At 41.5% G+C, this 17,977-nt stretch overlaps 1 protein-coding gene across 3 annotated transcripts in view; it reads right to left on the reverse strand.

Annotated features, from left to right (window-relative positions):
- The window catches only part of ZMYND11 (zinc finger MYND-type containing 11), a 153,375-nt gene that overhangs the window by 75,279 nt on the left and 60,119 nt on the right, over window positions 1–17,977 (reverse strand). For all 3 annotated transcript variants that reach the window (XM_045004381.1, XM_045004382.1, XM_045004383.1), the window contains one exon: window positions 8,212–8,352. In XM_045004381.1, coding sequence (XP_044860316.1) covers window positions 8,212–8,327 — 116 coding nt within the window. In that variant the 5' untranslated portion in view covers window positions 8,328–8,352. The remainder of the gene's footprint in view (window positions 1–8,211; window positions 8,353–17,977) is intronic.

Raw genomic sequence — 17,977 nt, forward strand, 5'->3', positions numbered from 1 at the left:
CCTGCTCCAACCAACAGTCTGGAAGTTCTACTGGCAGGTGCTGCAGGATGCAGGCCCATGTCGACAAGGAAAAGTAATACCCAGATTTTTATTATTATTTTTGAAGGTCAGGGGAGGGGCTGAGTATGACTTAGTCTGGCTTCTGCAGAAATGAAATGTAGGCACACATGAACTGGGCTTATGTCTTCTTCCTTGTGCTTCCCTATGATTTTCATGGGTGAGGGGCTTCATCCTATGCATCCCCCAAGAGTCTTCAGATACCATATGCCCCTCAGTTTCCTTCCCCTGAATATGCCCCTGAGTGGATGAGGAGGTGTGGTTAAACACCATAGAGCTCTATGAGTGATTCAGCTGCAGGCATGGGAGCAATAACTGCCTCTCTGTAGAGGGTCTCAGAATGAATACAGATTGGGAAGAAAGACTCATTGAAAGAGACCTTGAAGGTGCTGCTGCCAGTATAGGGTGCAGGCCTTTCTTTGTTGGCTCCATAGCTAGCTTTCTAAGCTAAGGGGAATTAAAAAAGAAAACAAACAAAAAAAATGAGGTGTTGTAAAAATAAATAATTAAATATATGCCCAAGTGCACACACAGCTCAAGTAAAAGTGCAGCCTCAAAGAGGGTTCAGCTAAAAAGAATAAGCAGTATGTGATGCTGCCAGTAGAACGAGCAGTCTGCTTTGTTCTGGCTTAATTCTTCAGAAGCAGGAAGTAAAGTGAATCTATGCAGAGACAAGGCAGGAAGGAGATGACTGAAGAGTGTGCCAGTGTTCTGTTTTCACACGCCTGACTGATAAGTGCAAGAGCGACTACCCATCAGTTTGCACCACTGGCAACTAAGTTACAGAACTATGCATCTGATGAAGTGGGTTTTAGCCCACAAAAGCTTATGCCCAAATAAATTTGTTAGTCTCCAAGGTGCCACAAGGACTTGTTGTTTTTGCTGATACAGTACAGACTAACATGGCTACCACTCTGAGAACTATAAGTGACACACCAGTGTATATTAAACCTATCACTGTTTACATAATTAGAGGTCAGAGTAATGAACAACATAGATTTATAACACAGTCATCAATTGTACTGGTGAAAACGTTTGGAACCAGAACACTAACATTAGAGCTGTTTAATAGTCCAAATAGGCAAGTAATAGTTCAGAGGTCTACAGAGCTTGTATCTATGCTGCATGCAATTTATGAACTGTATATATTTTAATACTGATGAACTTGAGGATTTAATTATATTTAGTTTTGCAGGTCACCATAAATAAAATCATTTGTTAGGGTAAAGCTTCAAAAAGTGTGTGTTCTTGAAAGATCACTATTTGTAATAGGTCATATTCAGCCAACCTTACACTGAATAGTACATCTCACTACTCAAGATGCATTTAGTGAACTTTATAATAACTGTATAAATACAAGTTGCCTAAATCTCAAATGTGCTCACCATCTGTAGATTTCAGTGAAGTCAACTGGAGCTGTGGGTGCTCAGCATTTCTGATAGTCACTTATATTTAAGTATATAAATATGAAAGTAGGTACCTAACTTTAGGCCAGCTAAATTTGAAAATTATGTTGCAAAAGATGAAGTATTTATTTTTTAAAGGACTTATTTACAGAAATAAGGTATTTTTCTAAATCCCGAATGTTGTCGAAGTACTTTCTGACCAATGCTACTGAATATGAAAAGTATTTCAGACCACAGGTTATTTGAAAAATATTGTTCATAACAAGAATTTCCTAATATAATGTAATACAGCTTTATTCAATACAGTATCTTTCATACCAATTGCATCCCACAACATTTGCTGACAGAGATAACATAATTACCAAGGTAAATCATAAATAATAGTAGAGGGAAAGAGAAACACAGAGTTATAGGCAAGGGAGAAAAAGATATATTTTCAGTTTAGATTTGATATGGAATGAAGTTCTTCACATAAATCTTGACAATATTAATTTTTAATCTAGAACAAGTATTGGTTACAAAATCAAATCTTGAAACCAGTCAGAGAAATATTAGAACCACCTCTTCTGGTAACATACATTTTACTAAAAATAACTGGATGCATAATTATCTCTCTGAACTTTGTAAATGTAGGAATCATAAGAGATTAGTAAATAACCATAAGTTGCTAGTGCAGATTCCCAATAGCTTGACAGAAATAGAGAAAAACACTTGATTAAGTCTTAAGAGTCCAATTAGTTGTGAGGGAAATATAAAGAAGATGCTGCAAAAGACCTTAGAAAATCTAGAAAGAACATGTATCTTCACAGAACTACTTCTCAACCTGCTGTGTGTCTATGAGAGTCAATATTTTAGTCTACTGATTTAAATATGCGTGATTTTTTTTCTTTTCTCTCAAGTAGACATCTAACTATTCCCATGTACATCACTGTGTGTTGAAACCATCTCAGGATTATTTTGTAAGACTTCTGAAACAATAATTCCTCCACCTCAAAGTTAAGAAATGTACAGATATTAATTGTATCATTTTATATCAATTTAAATCTAAGTATAAATTCACAAACATCCAATTCCATCAAGGAGAGCTGATATTTTCCCTAAAGTATGAGTGAATTTAGGGCTAATGACAATGAGGGAATAAAAGCTAGCTCGAGACAAATACGGTATAATACAAGCAGATCCTATTAGGGCTGCCCAGAGGATTCTGGGGGCCTGGGGCAAAGCAATTTTGGGGGCCACTTCCATAAAAAACAGTTGCAATACTATAGAATACTATATTCTCATGGGGGCCCCTGCAAGGCCCGGGGCAGACTGCCCCACTTGCTCCCCCCTCTGGGCAGCCCTGGATCCTATGCAACATCCCTCACGGCTTTGCCAGTGAATCTCAAACCTGATCTGCAACACCTTACTAGTCCAGTCCTAGCTTTCCCTTCAGCAAGGAGTGCCAATGCTGCCAAATTATGTGGTGGTTTTGAGATGTACACATATAGGGCCTAAGATGGGGCCAAACTTGTGAGTTTAGTTAGTACCTGAACTGCGATCTCCAGAGGTGAAAGCCTAGTGCATTGTAACCTCCTGTAATTCCTTTTTTCAGGTTACCCCAAATCCAAAACTGATGGAAGCTAAAGGGGTGAGAAAAAACTGAAGAAGGAAAAGCACAAATATCATTCTTGCTGCACTTGCAAATGTGGACAATAAGTCAAGCTCTGCTATCATGACAGAAGCCATTCTCAGCTACTGTTTAGAGCATCATTAATCCCAGTGATACTCGTCCATATAACTGACAGAAAAGTGGACATATTTTTTTTAACAAAGTGATATTTTTGAAATAATATGCCAGTGTAGGACTTCTAGACCATTCCTATTAACATTTATAATTTTCAAAAATTAACACTTTTCTATGTGATAATTTAGTCCATAACAGAGGGGTGTAAATTTTAGTCAGCACTAGAGTGTTGTACACTAACTGGCCCATGAGGATTTTGCTGGCATGCACTAAAAGTGCATATTTATGTAGTTCTATTTCAAAAAATACTACGTTAATGCACACTAGGGAACTTTTAATGCATGCCAGCAGGGTCCACACAGGCAAACTACTGTGTGACACACAAATTGCAAACTACAATGTACATCCCTCGGTTATGGACTAAAGCACTGTGTGGACAAACCCATAGTTACTAAATATCAAGCACCAAATCCTCAACTTGTGTAAGATGTTGTAGCTCAGCTAAAGTCAATGGGCCTCTGACAATTTAAACCAGCTGAGGATCTGCTCCAAGTGTTATATTTTACATTTAAATAAAAGTTTTACTATCCTTAAGTAAAACAGTCTAACCAAAACCCCAGTGCACTGAACTGTATATACAGATGAGATGTGGCATCCATTCTATCATGTTTTTTAACACTATTTTAAAAAGGTGATTACTGTACAATCCTGATTACTAATTCCCCAGAACTTGATACATTGCTATTTATCATTACCCTTTGCTCACAGACTTTTAGCTAGTTTTCAATCCATGGTACAGTGCTTATATCCAATAAATTTGAATTAAATATCCAAATAAGCTACAGTTCCTTGTTAAATCACTATATGCTTTATTAAAATGTAGACAGAACAGCTATTGAATTCCCTTCATCTTCTGATTTTTTAAAATTTATATATTTTTAAAAAGCCATCAAGCTTGTCTATCATGATATTGTCCCTTGCAGATTCATGCTGTTCACACTTTGCTTTTCTGTTATTTAAGTATTTATATTGCATTTTAATTACTAACATATTTTCTCCCTTAATTTTCCTCCCATTTGAAGTTGAATTTAGGTTTTTGTTTCCTGATATCTCCTCCAATTGTCAATGACTTTTCAAAAAGAATTGCCAGAAGTTCAGTAAGTTAATTAGCTAATTCCCTAAAGGCCCTGATTTGTATATGCATATTTTCCAAGTGATTCTTTTCCTCCATTTTACAGCAATAAATTACAGTTTTCAATTACTTTCTAACTGTACATTTTCTTTTTCTTTATTTTTCCTCATCAATTTTAAAGAGCAGTTCAACAGAATTGTACTTGATTTAGTCCTTTAATTAATGGGCCTCTTTTCTTTATAGAGTATCATGCTTTACTGACGAAGTGGGTATTCACCCACGAAAGCTCATGCTCCAATACGTCTGTTAGTCTATAAGGTGCCACAGGACTCTTTGTCACTTTATTCTTTATAGAGTTTCCCAATATATATTAAAAAGTCCTTTCCTTCCCTCTCCTCCCCCCACCATATTTTCCTTGCAAGCCATGGATAGTTCTGTAGATTCTCCTTTGGTTCTCTCATGTTCCAATTTCCAATTCTTCCATCTTCAGATTTTTGAACAATTCCTTATAAAACCACACTGACTTTTTCTTGCTTTCTATATTTAATATTTCAGTGGAATTGTAATCTCTTACATCTTAATTATGATATCTGCTAGTATGCCAGTTTCTTCCACATTCATGGATTTTCATACCTCCATTGTACGTGAGATGGTTTCTTAATTCCCCAAGATGTATTTTCTAAGATCCAGTACCATTTGTATTGTTGTTTTCCATGAATCCACTTTTGAGTTAGTGTAGCTCATCATCATTAACACTAAGTCCCCTTTTCATATTCTCAATCAGTTCCTCTCTGTTGGTAAAAAGTAGATTTTGGCTGGTGTCTCCACTTTCCAGATCATGAGTGTGATGGGGTGTACCTGACTCTTCATGGCCCCCTGCTGGAGTCTCTGCAGTCCTACTATGCCTCGCTGCAGGAAGGAGCAGCGGAGGTGGGTCCTCCAGGCTTGCCTAGAGGGGCCTCATGGAAGCAGCCAATCAGAGGCTCAGTGGGCTCAGATAAAAGAAGCTGCAGGGCCTGACCAGGTCAGTTCTAGGGGAGGGGAGCTCTTCCCACCCCACTGGAGCTTGAGTGGCTGCATTTACTTAAGATGGGAGATAGTTCTGTTGGACATTGATCCCCTGGAAGGGGTCCATTTTTGACTGTGTGCCTTGAGCCACTGGAGACCTGCCCAGCGAGGATGGCAACCTACAGGGGGTGCCAGGAGTAGGGAAAAGTTTGCAGTACCATACCCAGCTGCTAGGAGACATTTGAGGTGAGTGCCCCCCTGTTAGAATGAGTATGTCCTCTTTCTAACTTAGGAATTTTTTTAATGGTCCATATTTCTCAACCAGTGCATGACTGAGTGCACTGTTTTGAGAGTATCAGATATTCACATAAACTTATTATTTTCTGTGTCCTTATCTAAGAATATTTCAAATCACTGTGACTCTCAGAATTATTGTATTGCCTAGTCTTGTAAATATTTGTAATGTGCAAAGTCACCCCTTTAACAAATCCCATAGTGTTAACACTGTTGACAGTGTTAACATCCTGCTTGTGAGAATCACTGCTCCAAGTTCTAGTTGTGCACACCCAGTCATATTATCCATCACTTAGCATCACTTGCAACTTACTTTGCTTATTAGCCACACGTTTGCATTTGCGCACAGACACCAGTGTACACTTATTAAGCAACAGCTTCACTATTATTTTACTTGCCTAAATGAGCCTTGAACCCAGGAAGCTGTTACCACCTAAGCCATTCAGTTCTCATCTCAGAGAGAGCATTCTAATATTTCATAAGGCTTTGTCACTCATCTCATTAGTCTCCAGCATCACTTTTCTTCTTTCTTCACTAGCGCTTTGCACTGGAAGGATCTTTAAGACATTTATCTGTGTGTCCCCTGTTTTGAGTTCTCTTCTCAAGACTATAATGTTGATAGAATCGAGGACAAATTTCCCTTCACTCTTGTGTTGCCAATACTAATCTGGACTGATATTTTAACATTCGCAAACTTTTTCAGGCAAACCTTTACCTTTGACCCATCTGTTGCCTTGGCACCAAGAGACAACATACCATCCACACTCTTTCCGGATTACAAAAAAACCAAGGCCATGGTCCATTAAGCTATTAAGATTGCTTGCCTCTTCTTCTTCTTCTCTGATGACTCACCTTCAGTGGCTTTCTTGCGCTCACTGAGCGGGTTACCAACTGTACCCTGCTTCTTTTTAGCCTGACCATCCTCCAGTTTGTTAAAAGCAGAATCTTTATTGCTGGTTTCTACGCCAAATGGCCCCTGACTAGTTTCCATTCCTTTGACCCAAATTTTTCCATCATCCGCAACAATAGTTTGGCATGGTGTGTCTCTAGATAGCACCCTCATGACTTCTCTAATTCAGTGTCCCATATTTCTGACAGTCATCTTGTGCTGAATGAAAACCTGTTTGCACTTCATGAATTTATAGAATATTTGGTTATATTCACAACCTTGTCACTGAGTTACTATGTGGCCTGGTGTAAGTCGCTTGACATCTCTCTAAATGTGTATAGTAATACCTATTTGTGTATTAGTGATGTTCTGAGGCTTGATTAAGTAATGCTTGTAAAACCCTGAGACTCTCCGATTGAAATGAGCTATACAAGTCAAATTCCCCACATATACGGTCTTCTCCATCAGGCTAACCTGGATCCTTTGGTAGAATTTTCATGTCCCAGTAGATACTTCTTATTTTAATGATGAATTTCTCTGTTAAAACTTATAGGAACTAGGGACAGTGCTATCACTCCCTCAGGATTTCATCTGTTTGCTTTTATCTTATTTGTTGTTTACTACATTAACTGGCTTTATAAGCCTAGAGATGCTTTCCCACCCCTAATACAGAACTTCCAAACCATGTCAATTAAACAGATCACCAACCTGTAGTTTCTTTTACTTATCTTACCTGTACTGTTTAAAACTCTTCCCTCTGGTAGTCACTAATTTCAATGAAGTCACATTCAGGTGGACCCTTAAAACTCCAGATATGCCCTTTTTAGATTTTAGATTTACAGTATATTCAAGTTATGCACCTTTTAAAATTTATTCATATAGATATCTTTTCAGTATATGCTGTGTATGTGTGGGTCTCAAAATCCTGATAATAAAGCAAAACCAGCAAAACCAGGGCACACAAAACTGATTGGCCCAGCTTATTCAAAAGACCTATATTAATGTTGTGGGATTTTGGTTTGTTTTTTTCCCCTCAAAATTATAAGCTCTACAGGGCAGAGATTTAATACATTTTGGGTGCTACCACAAAACAAACAATAGTAACATTAGCAGCAAACAACATTCTAGTTCAGTGGTTCTCAACCCGCGGTCCACTTGCAGCTCATTCAGCACACAGCTACGGCCTATGTGACATCTTCAAGGCCAAACAGGTATATATTGTGTGGATGTGGCCCACATAATTTGGTTCCTGTATAGTAATATAATCCCACTGAGGTCAGGGGCTTTTTTAAATAAAAAGATTATCCTCCTGGTTCCAAAATAATTCAGCTTTTATAAGACTATTTACAAATATTTTGATTCTCATTTTCTGCTTCACTTTCTATAGCTAGTATTTCCCCTCTGACCACAGGCTAATGAATAAGCAGAGGTCTACCAATGTTGCTTCTATTTTGTCTATGGATTTATGATGAAGTGAACAAATATTGAATTAGACCCTTCATCAGATTTAATACCTCAGTATTGGATTTAAAGACTCTCGGTTTTCAACATTTTTTGTTAATTTAACAATTAATGAAACAGTACTGAATGTAATTGTTTCACAAGCTCTAACAAGGTTGACTATTCTGTTTTTTTCAGAGCTTACACAAATAATATTCTCTCTTTGCCCCTCATCGTTTTATTATAAAATGCAACTTACTTTGTAATACGGTCAATATTAGCAATTTGCTTCTGGTTCCGGATTATTTCAATAGCTGCCCAAAGATGCTGGATAGCTTTTGTATCTGCCTGTCGTCTTTTCGTTAAGCGTGCCATGACCTGTTTGCTTGTTTAGCTGCAGCTGATAAAAAAGAAAAAAATTATCATGAATTATGAAATGGATTACATGATTATCTTGCATAAAATTTTATCAGAGAAATTTTATTAACCTATAGCAATCCAATTTGTATATTGCAGTATGTTTTTTGTTCAGACAGCTCCATAGACCATAAATTGTGTGTCTAATACAAGGTTCGTTGGCAGGTTCTTTTACATTAAAGATCCCAAAGAAACATGAAATTGAGAAGTGAAATGACTAAACCAACAGGAAATAGATGGAATTAGCAGTATCAAACTGCTTATGAAAAATCAATTGGCTCATAATCAACCTCACTAGTCTCCTATCTACATGAAAAGGGTAAAATTCACTCTGGCCCAGGGCTCTGCATGGGCCCCTTGCATTATTTTAAGCCTTTAACACAGGGGCTTAAATGGTGCTTGAGTGGAGCACACAGCATTATTGAAAGCCTTCAGCAGTAGGGTGAGTTTTATCCAAAGTTAATATGACAACACAGTTCCTCCTTATCCTATTTCCAATACTAATATGGATTTTAAAATCCCCACTCCTTGTTTAGAAAGTAAAAGCATATTTTGAAAAATAGTAGACTAAAAAAATAATTGGAACAAGATATTTTCCACTATACACTAAAACCAACAGAACCAGAGCACTTACGATGCCATTTGCTCATCTAACCAACCATGAGTAGTAACATAACAAGCAGCTGGCTTTGTTTACAGTTTTTGCAAAAGCTGCAGGCAATGAGGTACAGATAATCTGTAAATCGCCTACAGCACAGAATCCCCTTCTTAAAAAGATTAATGATGCATATTGACCACTAAATAACTTTCTTCCAGTGCCACCACTTACTGAATGAGAAATAACTGATTGATGGCTGATACTAATAGATACATAATTTATTTTTGAGCTCAGTGTCCCAAAAAATGAACGCAGTGATACATAACTGGAATACTTATAACTGGGCGACAAGAGTAATACCTTCAGCATCTCTAAAAGAATATATAAAATGCAAAAATTACCACATCAGTACAATGTTAAAGATGAATATTCAGGCATAAAAATCACAAAATCCAAAATTAAAGGGACCTGATAATTCAGTAACTTGTGATAGGGTTGCCAACTTTCTCATTGCACAAAACCGAATATTCCTGCCACGCCCCTTCTCAAGACCCCACCCCTGCCCCTTCTCTGAGGACCCGCCCTCACTCACTCCAGACCACTTCCCACCGTCGCTTGCTCTCCCCCACTCTCACTTACTTTCATTGGGCTGGGGCAGGGGGTTGGGATGCGGGAGAGGGTGAGGGCTCCAGCTGGGGGTGTGGGCTCTGGGGTGGGGCCAGAAATGAGGGGTTCAGGGTGTTGGAGGGGGCTCTGGACTGGGGGTTGTGGTGTCGGGGGGGTGGGCTCTGGGGTGTTGCTAGTGATGAGGGATGCAGCAGGGGGCTCAGTGTTGGGGGAGAAGGTTGGGATGCAGGAGGGGTTAGGGGGTGCGGGTTCCAGCCGGGCAGCGCTTACCTCAAGCAGCTCCCGGTTGGTGGCACAGTGGGGCTAAGGCAGGTTCCTGGAAGCAGCCAGCATGTCCATCCTCTAAGCAAAGATGCAGCCAGGTGGCTCTGCACGGTGCACACTGCCCGCAGGCACTGCCCCCGCAGCGCACACTGACCGCAATTCCCAGCCAATGGGAGCTGTGGAACTGGCGCTTGGGGCAGGGCCACAGGGACATGTTGCCACTTCCAGGAGCTGCGCGGAGCCAGGGCAGGAAGGAAGCCTGCCTTAGCCCTGCTGCGCCACCGACCAGACTTTTAACGGTTTTGCTCTGAAGCATTTTTATGATCATAACATATATATTTTTTAAAAAGTCTTTGACACTGAAAATATATGAATGAAAACTACAACTATCCTAAGATGATGAGAGCATTACGGTTCTTGTTATACTTATTTGGAAATACAGAACTCTGTAGGAGCCAAGAGAGGAAGTGGAATGGGTGAACTCATTGTGGGCTGTGTAGGGGGCATTATTAATGGATAGAATCAAACGTAAGTGGAACTGTTGAAGGAGCTTGGTTGACTAGAATCTAAAACTGCTGGAAGGTGGCCAGGGCATTTAATATTTCTAAATAAAGCTAAGTCATCTGTGTTTAGTTTATGACGTTTTAATTTAAAAGAAGACATGGCAAAATGCAAAAGGCTTACAGAAAAGCAGACAAGGGGAGATTTACAAAGTGCAGTTAGACCAATTCCCAATTGTACTGCTGACAGTCTTGCCCTAGGACATTTAGAGGGGAAAAAGGTTGGAGTGTAGAGGGGTCATCTTCCTTAGAAGGAAAAACTGAATTTATTTCATTCCGAATCCAGAAGAAGAGCAGGAAATATGAAAGAAGGGGTGTAAACTAAGATTGACAGAAGTCAACAAAGAGCTTGCATTTACCCTGTTTCCCAAAAGAAGGGGACATTTGAAATAAAAAGCAGTAAGGTTATAAAAGAAACATAAGATTAACCTCTGGAATGTAATGCCTGGGGTAATAATTATTGAAAAATAGCTGAGTAAAATCCAAAAATAGATTAGATACATGAGAAAACAGTAACATCTGCAGTTATATTAGCTATGAAAAGCATTACAAGGACTATTAATTGTTATGCTTCAGCATATAAACTGATTGCCTGCTGGGGTCAGGAAAAAAACTCCCTTCCTAGTGTAGTACTGAGTAATGGCAAGACTACTGTACATGTTTTACTTCTCTCCAAAACATCCACTGTAGATGTTATCAGAGACAGAATATTTGAGTGGCTGGGGAAGTGGTCAGTCTGTCATGGAATTTCATGTAAAATTTAGGGAAGAAAATCACTTCCTTCCTGACCCAGAGAATAATTCAAAGAAGTAGAATGATTTTCAAGTTTACTATGATGTTTCAGCTGCTCTTTAATAGTCTAAAAATATAACACCTACAGGTTATGGGCTACAGGCTCACACGTGGCAGAGAAGCACTCAGCACAATTGAGGAGGGGCACTTGGGTGCTTTTATGACACCTTTCTGTCCTTCTGATCCTGGGGGCTGCTGGATGCCAAGCTGACCCTAGTATAAGTTAGAGCAACCTCAGAGGGAATCCATAGCTGCTGCATTAAACACTGAGCTTTAATTCCCCTTTTCACAGCTGGAGCAGCACAAAGGGGAGTCAAGAACAGACAATTCTTGGTCCTGCATGTGTAAATGCATTTCCTCTTGTGTTTTCAGGGAAGAAAAAAGTGTGTGTGTGTGTGTGTGTGGAGAGAAAATGGCAATTTTAATAAAAACTCCCCTGAGCCATGCAGCTGCACCTGATGCAGCATGCACAGCAAGACTCCTGCCCTTTCTGACGTGCTGCCCACCAGTGCTGCCAATCAGATGGATGGGGAAAGGCTGTACAAGGCTCCCCCGTTCCCTTGCCACTTCTGGCACTGCTAGCCATGGTATTGGTGTGGATGAGAAGCTTCCTCCTCCCTCCAACCACATCCTCTGCCACTTACTGGGAGGAAGGTTCCTGGCTCCTTCTGGTGCCAACAGTAGTGGAAGAGGCAGAGTCACAGCAGTGCTTCCTTTTCCCCAGGCCACTTCCAGCGTCACTGGCCACGGAAAAGTAGCAAATAGGAGATTCCAGAATTCCTCCTTTTCCAGTCCTCCCTCCCTTTGTCTTTACTCATGGCTCCCAAGTTTCCTCTGTGTTTTGAAAGGTCTCCCTGTGTGGATCCTTCTGCAAGATCGCAACCTCACATGGCAAATTGCACAGGGAAGGGATGTTGTCCCTTGTTTGTCTAGGAAATGGCATGCCAATAAATATAAGAAGCAGAATAAGTAACCTCTACCCTGATATAATGCTGTCCTCGGGAGCCAAACAATCTTACCGCGTTATAGGTGAAACCGCATTATATCGAACTTGCTTTGATCCACCAAAGTGTGCAGCCCGCCCCGGAGCTCTGCTTTACCATATTATATCTGAATTTGTGTTATATTGGGTCACGTTATATCGGGGAAGAGGTGTAGTAACTTACTACAGATAACTATCTCACACTCAATAGGATTTCCTGTTCCAAACAGATTTAATAGCTCTGGCTTTTGTAGCAAACTTTTCATCTTGGAACAAGTGAGATGTTTAGTTTTCATATTTGGTGCTTTTGGCTTGTTTTTGAGACAATATTGGTCTCCCCAGCCGCAACCCCCACCCAAGAGGATGACATTTCTCAGTTGAAAAGCAGATATAACTTAGATAATATTTTTACTTCAAGGTCCCAGAGACACAGATAAGGTTTTCATCTCGAGGCCAAAAGACCAAAAACATCAAGACACTTGATCACGGCCTTGGATAGACCAAGAGACTACTCACACTTGATCTGAGCTCATAGAGCCGATCACTTATTAAAAGTGCCAGAATAAATTCCTAATTTATTTTAAAAATTGGCTAGGCAAATTTAGCAACATTTTTTTAACGTTTAGACCTATTAAAGGGGGAGGAGTACAGTGCCTTTTGCACTCCAGAAACAAAGATTACTGCACTTCTCCACATAACACATCGTAACAGGCATTCTTCCTCAGCTGCTGATGTAAAACTAACCACAAGAGTCCACTCCCTAAATTACTGCAAAATTCTAAAAAGCTCTACATGCTATTGCACAATCCTGTTTTCAGCTGAAGGTTCTGGTTGCTTATGGGGAAAAAAATCTACATCCCTGTGTGCTGACCTATATAAAGGCTTCCTGCAATTAACATTTTTCAAAAATAAGAAGACTATAGAAAGGCTTGTGAGATGTTAAAATATGCATTTAACATTCCAGATTCGTGTGTAAGTTTGTCTATTGGTATAAAGTACTACTGAGGCCAATTTATATCTGCTGGATTTTTAAAAAAACACTAAGAAGTTAACACTCCAGGGACCCTTTACAGCCACAATACTGATGTATGCATTTTCATGTAGGTGCCAAAAGGTGCTTCTAGTTCAGCTCTTTGATAATTACGTTGATATTAATGTTCTGGGAACAAAATAAAAGGCTGAGGTGTGTGAAGAAAGAGTTGGCAAGAATTATTGATGGCTTTCCATCACTATGTTTAGCCACCACACTCTATCAATATGGGTTTATCTACATCACACCATCTTTGCTGTATCACACTAGTGAGCTTAACATGTGAAGTAGCTTCTCAGAATAAAAGCTGGTAAACATATAGGCAGGAAACACTAAGGGCTTTTCTACACTGGCACTTTACAGCACTGCAACTTTCTCGCTCAGGGTGTGAAAAAACACCCCCCTGGGCGCTGCAAGTTTCAGCGCTGTAACGTGCCAGTATAGACAGTGCACCCCAGCACTGGCAGCTACGCCCCTAGTGGAGGCGCTTTAATGTTGCCAGTGTAGACAAGCCCTAAGAGATAACAGTCAGTGAGACTTGTTTTCTTCAGCTTTACATCCACTTGGGGGGTCCTGGAGAATCTTGGAAAACTCTCCCTTTATAGAGAAAGCATTGCAGCTTGGCCTGGAGCTAGGAACTCCTGATCTTTAACACATGACTCCAATACTGACTTGCTATGGGGCCTTGGATAAGTCATTTCAGCTTCTCTCTTTTTTTCTGTCTATAACATGGGAGGCAATAAAACTTATTTACCTTCCTCACAGGTGTGTGGTGAGAATTAACTAATGTATGTACAGTGTTTTGAAAATGATACACGAGTTAAGTGTTATCCTTTCTACTTATATGGATAGACAGTAAAAAGTCTCACTCTTATATAAAGACTCACTCTTCCCTTTGTGAATGAATGTACCCAAGTTTTCCATCTAGACTATACTCAGCTGTAGATGGAAATTTGGTAATGTTATCAAGCTAAATAGATCACAGTGCAGAGTTTGTAGCTCTCTGCTTCTTCATGGTGGCAATAGATTAATTTTGTGCCCCTTATCAATGCTGTGAGTACAGGCAATAGTTGCCCAGCTGGCCTAAACAAACTCTGCTCCAGTTTCCAAAGCTTGCTGGCGTAGTAGTACTGGATTTGTAAATTATAGCAGCAAGTCAACAACTTACCACAGTTGTGTATAAATGATTTTTTAAAGTATGTTGTAATAATATGCATAAAGCTGGGCAAAGCTTTCCAAATATGTAGGGATCTATTCTTATATCCTATTTTGACCTGTTCAAACGGAATGTCTATTAAAGTCCCTATTTACAAAGTTTGGAAGGTAATTTGGAAGGATTATTTCAGGAATACATTAAAAAAGCTCTTTAAAGAGTTTTAAAGCTCTTCAAGTTATAGTTTACAGCTGAAGCAGCTGCTAGAATTTAGCTTCTGTCACTAGTTACAGAGGATGGTTAAATCCTTTAGACACTTAAAAGTGAAGGGCAAGTTTTCCCTTTCTAAGATAATACGGAGAAAAAGTAGTAGTTTCTTGTTGTGTTCTTTCCCCCCTATTTTATTATCTGAAAATCAGATCATTTAATTTTTAGAACAAGGGAGCCTGTTTGTTGAGATTTTTCTACCTTTGTGTATTCACTTTGGAACTGATCCAGAGTCCATTAAAGTCAACGAGTGTTTCTATTGACTTTTGATGGCTTTGTAGCAAGTCCTTTGTCCCTTAAGGTGACATCTGTTGACAGCTCTCCCTGTTGCAATAGAGCAGTCCAGCAATACAGTCTGCAGCTACTGTAAGCGGAAAGTCTTTAATATATTAATGCAAAAAGATTATACAAAGGCTGCAAATTTAAATGAAAGGGAAAAAAAAGGAAATGCTAAAGTTACACTTCTCATATGCAAGAGACTGCTCAGCCCCTTCCCCAAGGCCCAGCCCCCACTCACTCCATCCTCCCCCCTCCATTGCTCGCTCTCCCCCACCCTTGCTTACTCGCTCATTTTCACTGGGCTGGGGCAGGGCCTGGGTACGGGCTCTGGAAGGGAGTTTGGGTCGGGAGGGGACTCAGGGCTGGGGCAGGGGGTTGGGGTGCAGGAGGAGGTAGGGCTCTGGGCTGGGGGTGCAGGCTCTGGGGTGAGTCTAGAAATTAGGGGTTTGGAGTGCGGGAGGGGGCTCAGGGCTGGGGGTTGGGCTGCAGGAGGGAGTAGGGGTTCTGGGTTGGGACTGCAGGGTCTGGGGTGGGGCCAGAAATAAGGGGTTCAGGATGCAGGAGGGGGCTCGGGGCTGGGGCAGGGAGTTAGGGTGTGGGAGGGGGTAGGGCTCTGGGCTGGGAGTGCAGGCTCCAGGGTGGGGCCAGAAATGAGGGGTTCAGGGTGCAGGAGTGGACTCTAGGCCAGGGCAAAGGGTTGGGGCACAGGAGGGGGTGCAGGCTCCTGGAGGGAGTTTGGCTGTGGGAGGGGGTTCCAAGCCGGGGCAGGGGGTTGGGGCATGGGAGGGGTTTCGGGGTGCAGGCTCCAGGCAGCACTTACCTCAAGGTGGTGCCCAGGAAGTGGCTGGCATTTCCCTCCTGCTCTAGGGGGAGGGGCAGCCACACGGGCTCTGCATGCTGCCCCCTGTAGGCACCACCCCTGCAGCTCCCATTGGCTGTATTTCCCAGCCAATGGGAGCTGCAGCGACAGTACTTGGGGCAGGGCCAGGGGCAGCACGTGGAGCCCCCATGGCTTCCCCTGAGCCTGAGGGATATGCCGGCTGCTTCCCGGGAGCTACGCAGAGCCAGGCAGGGAGCCCACCAGCCCGGCTGTGCAGCTGACCTGACTTTTAACAGCCCAGTCAGCAGTGCTGACCAGAGCCGCCCGGGTCCCTTTTTGACCAAGTGTTCTGGTCAAAAACCGGACACCTGGCAACCCTATAATAGCTAGGCTGTCGCATGTGTAAACAATTCATGCAATATGTAATGAAAACCTTTTGCTTCCCGATATCCATATAGTACACTGTATACTGAAAGGACACTTGTCAGCCTAATAATACTAAATATGACATTCACAATGTAAGCAAGTTTATATTGCTATGAAAAGAATTACTTTTGCCTTTCTGGAATATTCTTTATTTTAGATTTGCCACCTTAAATTTAGATAGAAGTTTCTGAATGACTCCACAAAATGTGGTATTCTGGTAGAAACACAAAAACCAGTATGAAGAACTATGGAATTCTGTACAATTTTTTCTGTAATTCCGTTTTTTTGAAACTCCAGTATACAATTCTGTAGATACATGAACAAACCTAGCTACTGATAGCAAATCACAATTTGGCACTGAGGCATTGCACAACCGGTACTGTCAAAAGCAATAATATTGCTAAATACCTCGAAGAACTTCTTTGTTTTTTGTTTTAAAAAATCACTTTAGTGCATGTGCAGTGGCCAAACCGGACAGTCTCTACGTAAAGGAATAAATGGACACAAATCAGACGTCAAGAATTATAACATTCAAAAACCAGTCGGAGAACACTTCAATCTCCCTGGCAACTCAATTACAGACCTAAAAGTCGCAATATTACAACAAAAAAACTTCAAAAACAGACTCCAATGAGAGACTGCTGAATTGGAATTAATTTGCCAAATGGACACCATTAAATTAGGCTTAAATAAAGACTGGGAGTGGATGGGTCATTACACAAAGTAAAACTATTTCCCCGTGTTTATTCCTGCCCACCCTGCACTGTTCCTCACAACTTCTTGTCAACTGCTGCAAATGGACCATTTTGATTACCACTACAAAAAGTTTTTTTTGGTAATAGCTTACCTTAACTGATCACTCTCATTAGCATGTGTATGGTAACACCCATTGTTTCATGTTCTCTGTGTGTATATATATATATATATATATATATATATATATATATATAATCTTCCTACTGTATTTTCCACTGCATGCATCCAATGAAGTGAGTTTTAGCCCACGAAAGCTTATGCTCAAATAAATTTGTTAGTCTCTAAGGTGCCACAGGTACTCCTGTTCTTTTTACTTATATTGTGGTTCATTTCAAATTCACTTACTTCAAGCTTAACAGGCAACTATCCTTCACTGAGGTTTAGGCACATGATGCTTGAGGTTTTCAAGTTTGGACATTCTGAATTACCGTATTTTCCGGCGTATAAGACGACTTTTTAAACTTAAAAAAAAAACCCAAAAATCGGGGGTCGTTTTATACGCCGGGTATAAATTGGCTTCGTCTGAGCCAATCCTGGGAGGGGTCTCACTGCTGTATGCTATTAATGCATACAAAGCCTGCTCGGATTGGCAAAGGTTGTAATGGCCCGCCTCTCTGACTCAGCCAATCCGAGCAGGCTTAATAGATGACACCGCTCCCCTGAACGCTCCGCCCTCCTTCTCCTCCCCTTCCCCGGCTTCCCGCGAATCAAATGTTCGCGGGAAGCCTAAAAAAGGAGTGGGCAGGTAAGCCGGGCGTGAGGGGGCGGGGGAGGGGGCAGGTAAGCCGGGCGTGAGGGGGTGGGGGCGGGATGGCTTACCTGCTGCGCCGGTCCCGGTGTCGGCCCGGGGAGCCGGCTGCGGCGCCGGCTCCGGTGTCGGGCGTGAGGGGGAGGGGGCAGGACGGCTTACCTGCGGCGCCGGTCCCGGTGTCGACCTGGGGAGCCAGCCCCGCGTCTGCGGCGCCGGTCCCGGTGTCGGCCCGGGGAGCCGGCCCCATGGCTGCAGCGCCAGTCCCGGTGTCGGCCCGGGGAGCCGGCTGCGGCGCCGGCTCCG

The sequence above is a fragment of the Mauremys mutica genome, chromosome 2 (genome assembly GCF_020497125.1).
Source record: "Mauremys mutica isolate MM-2020 ecotype Southern chromosome 2, ASM2049712v1, whole genome shotgun sequence".
Lineage (NCBI taxonomy): Eukaryota > Metazoa > Chordata > Testudines > Geoemydidae > Mauremys > Mauremys mutica.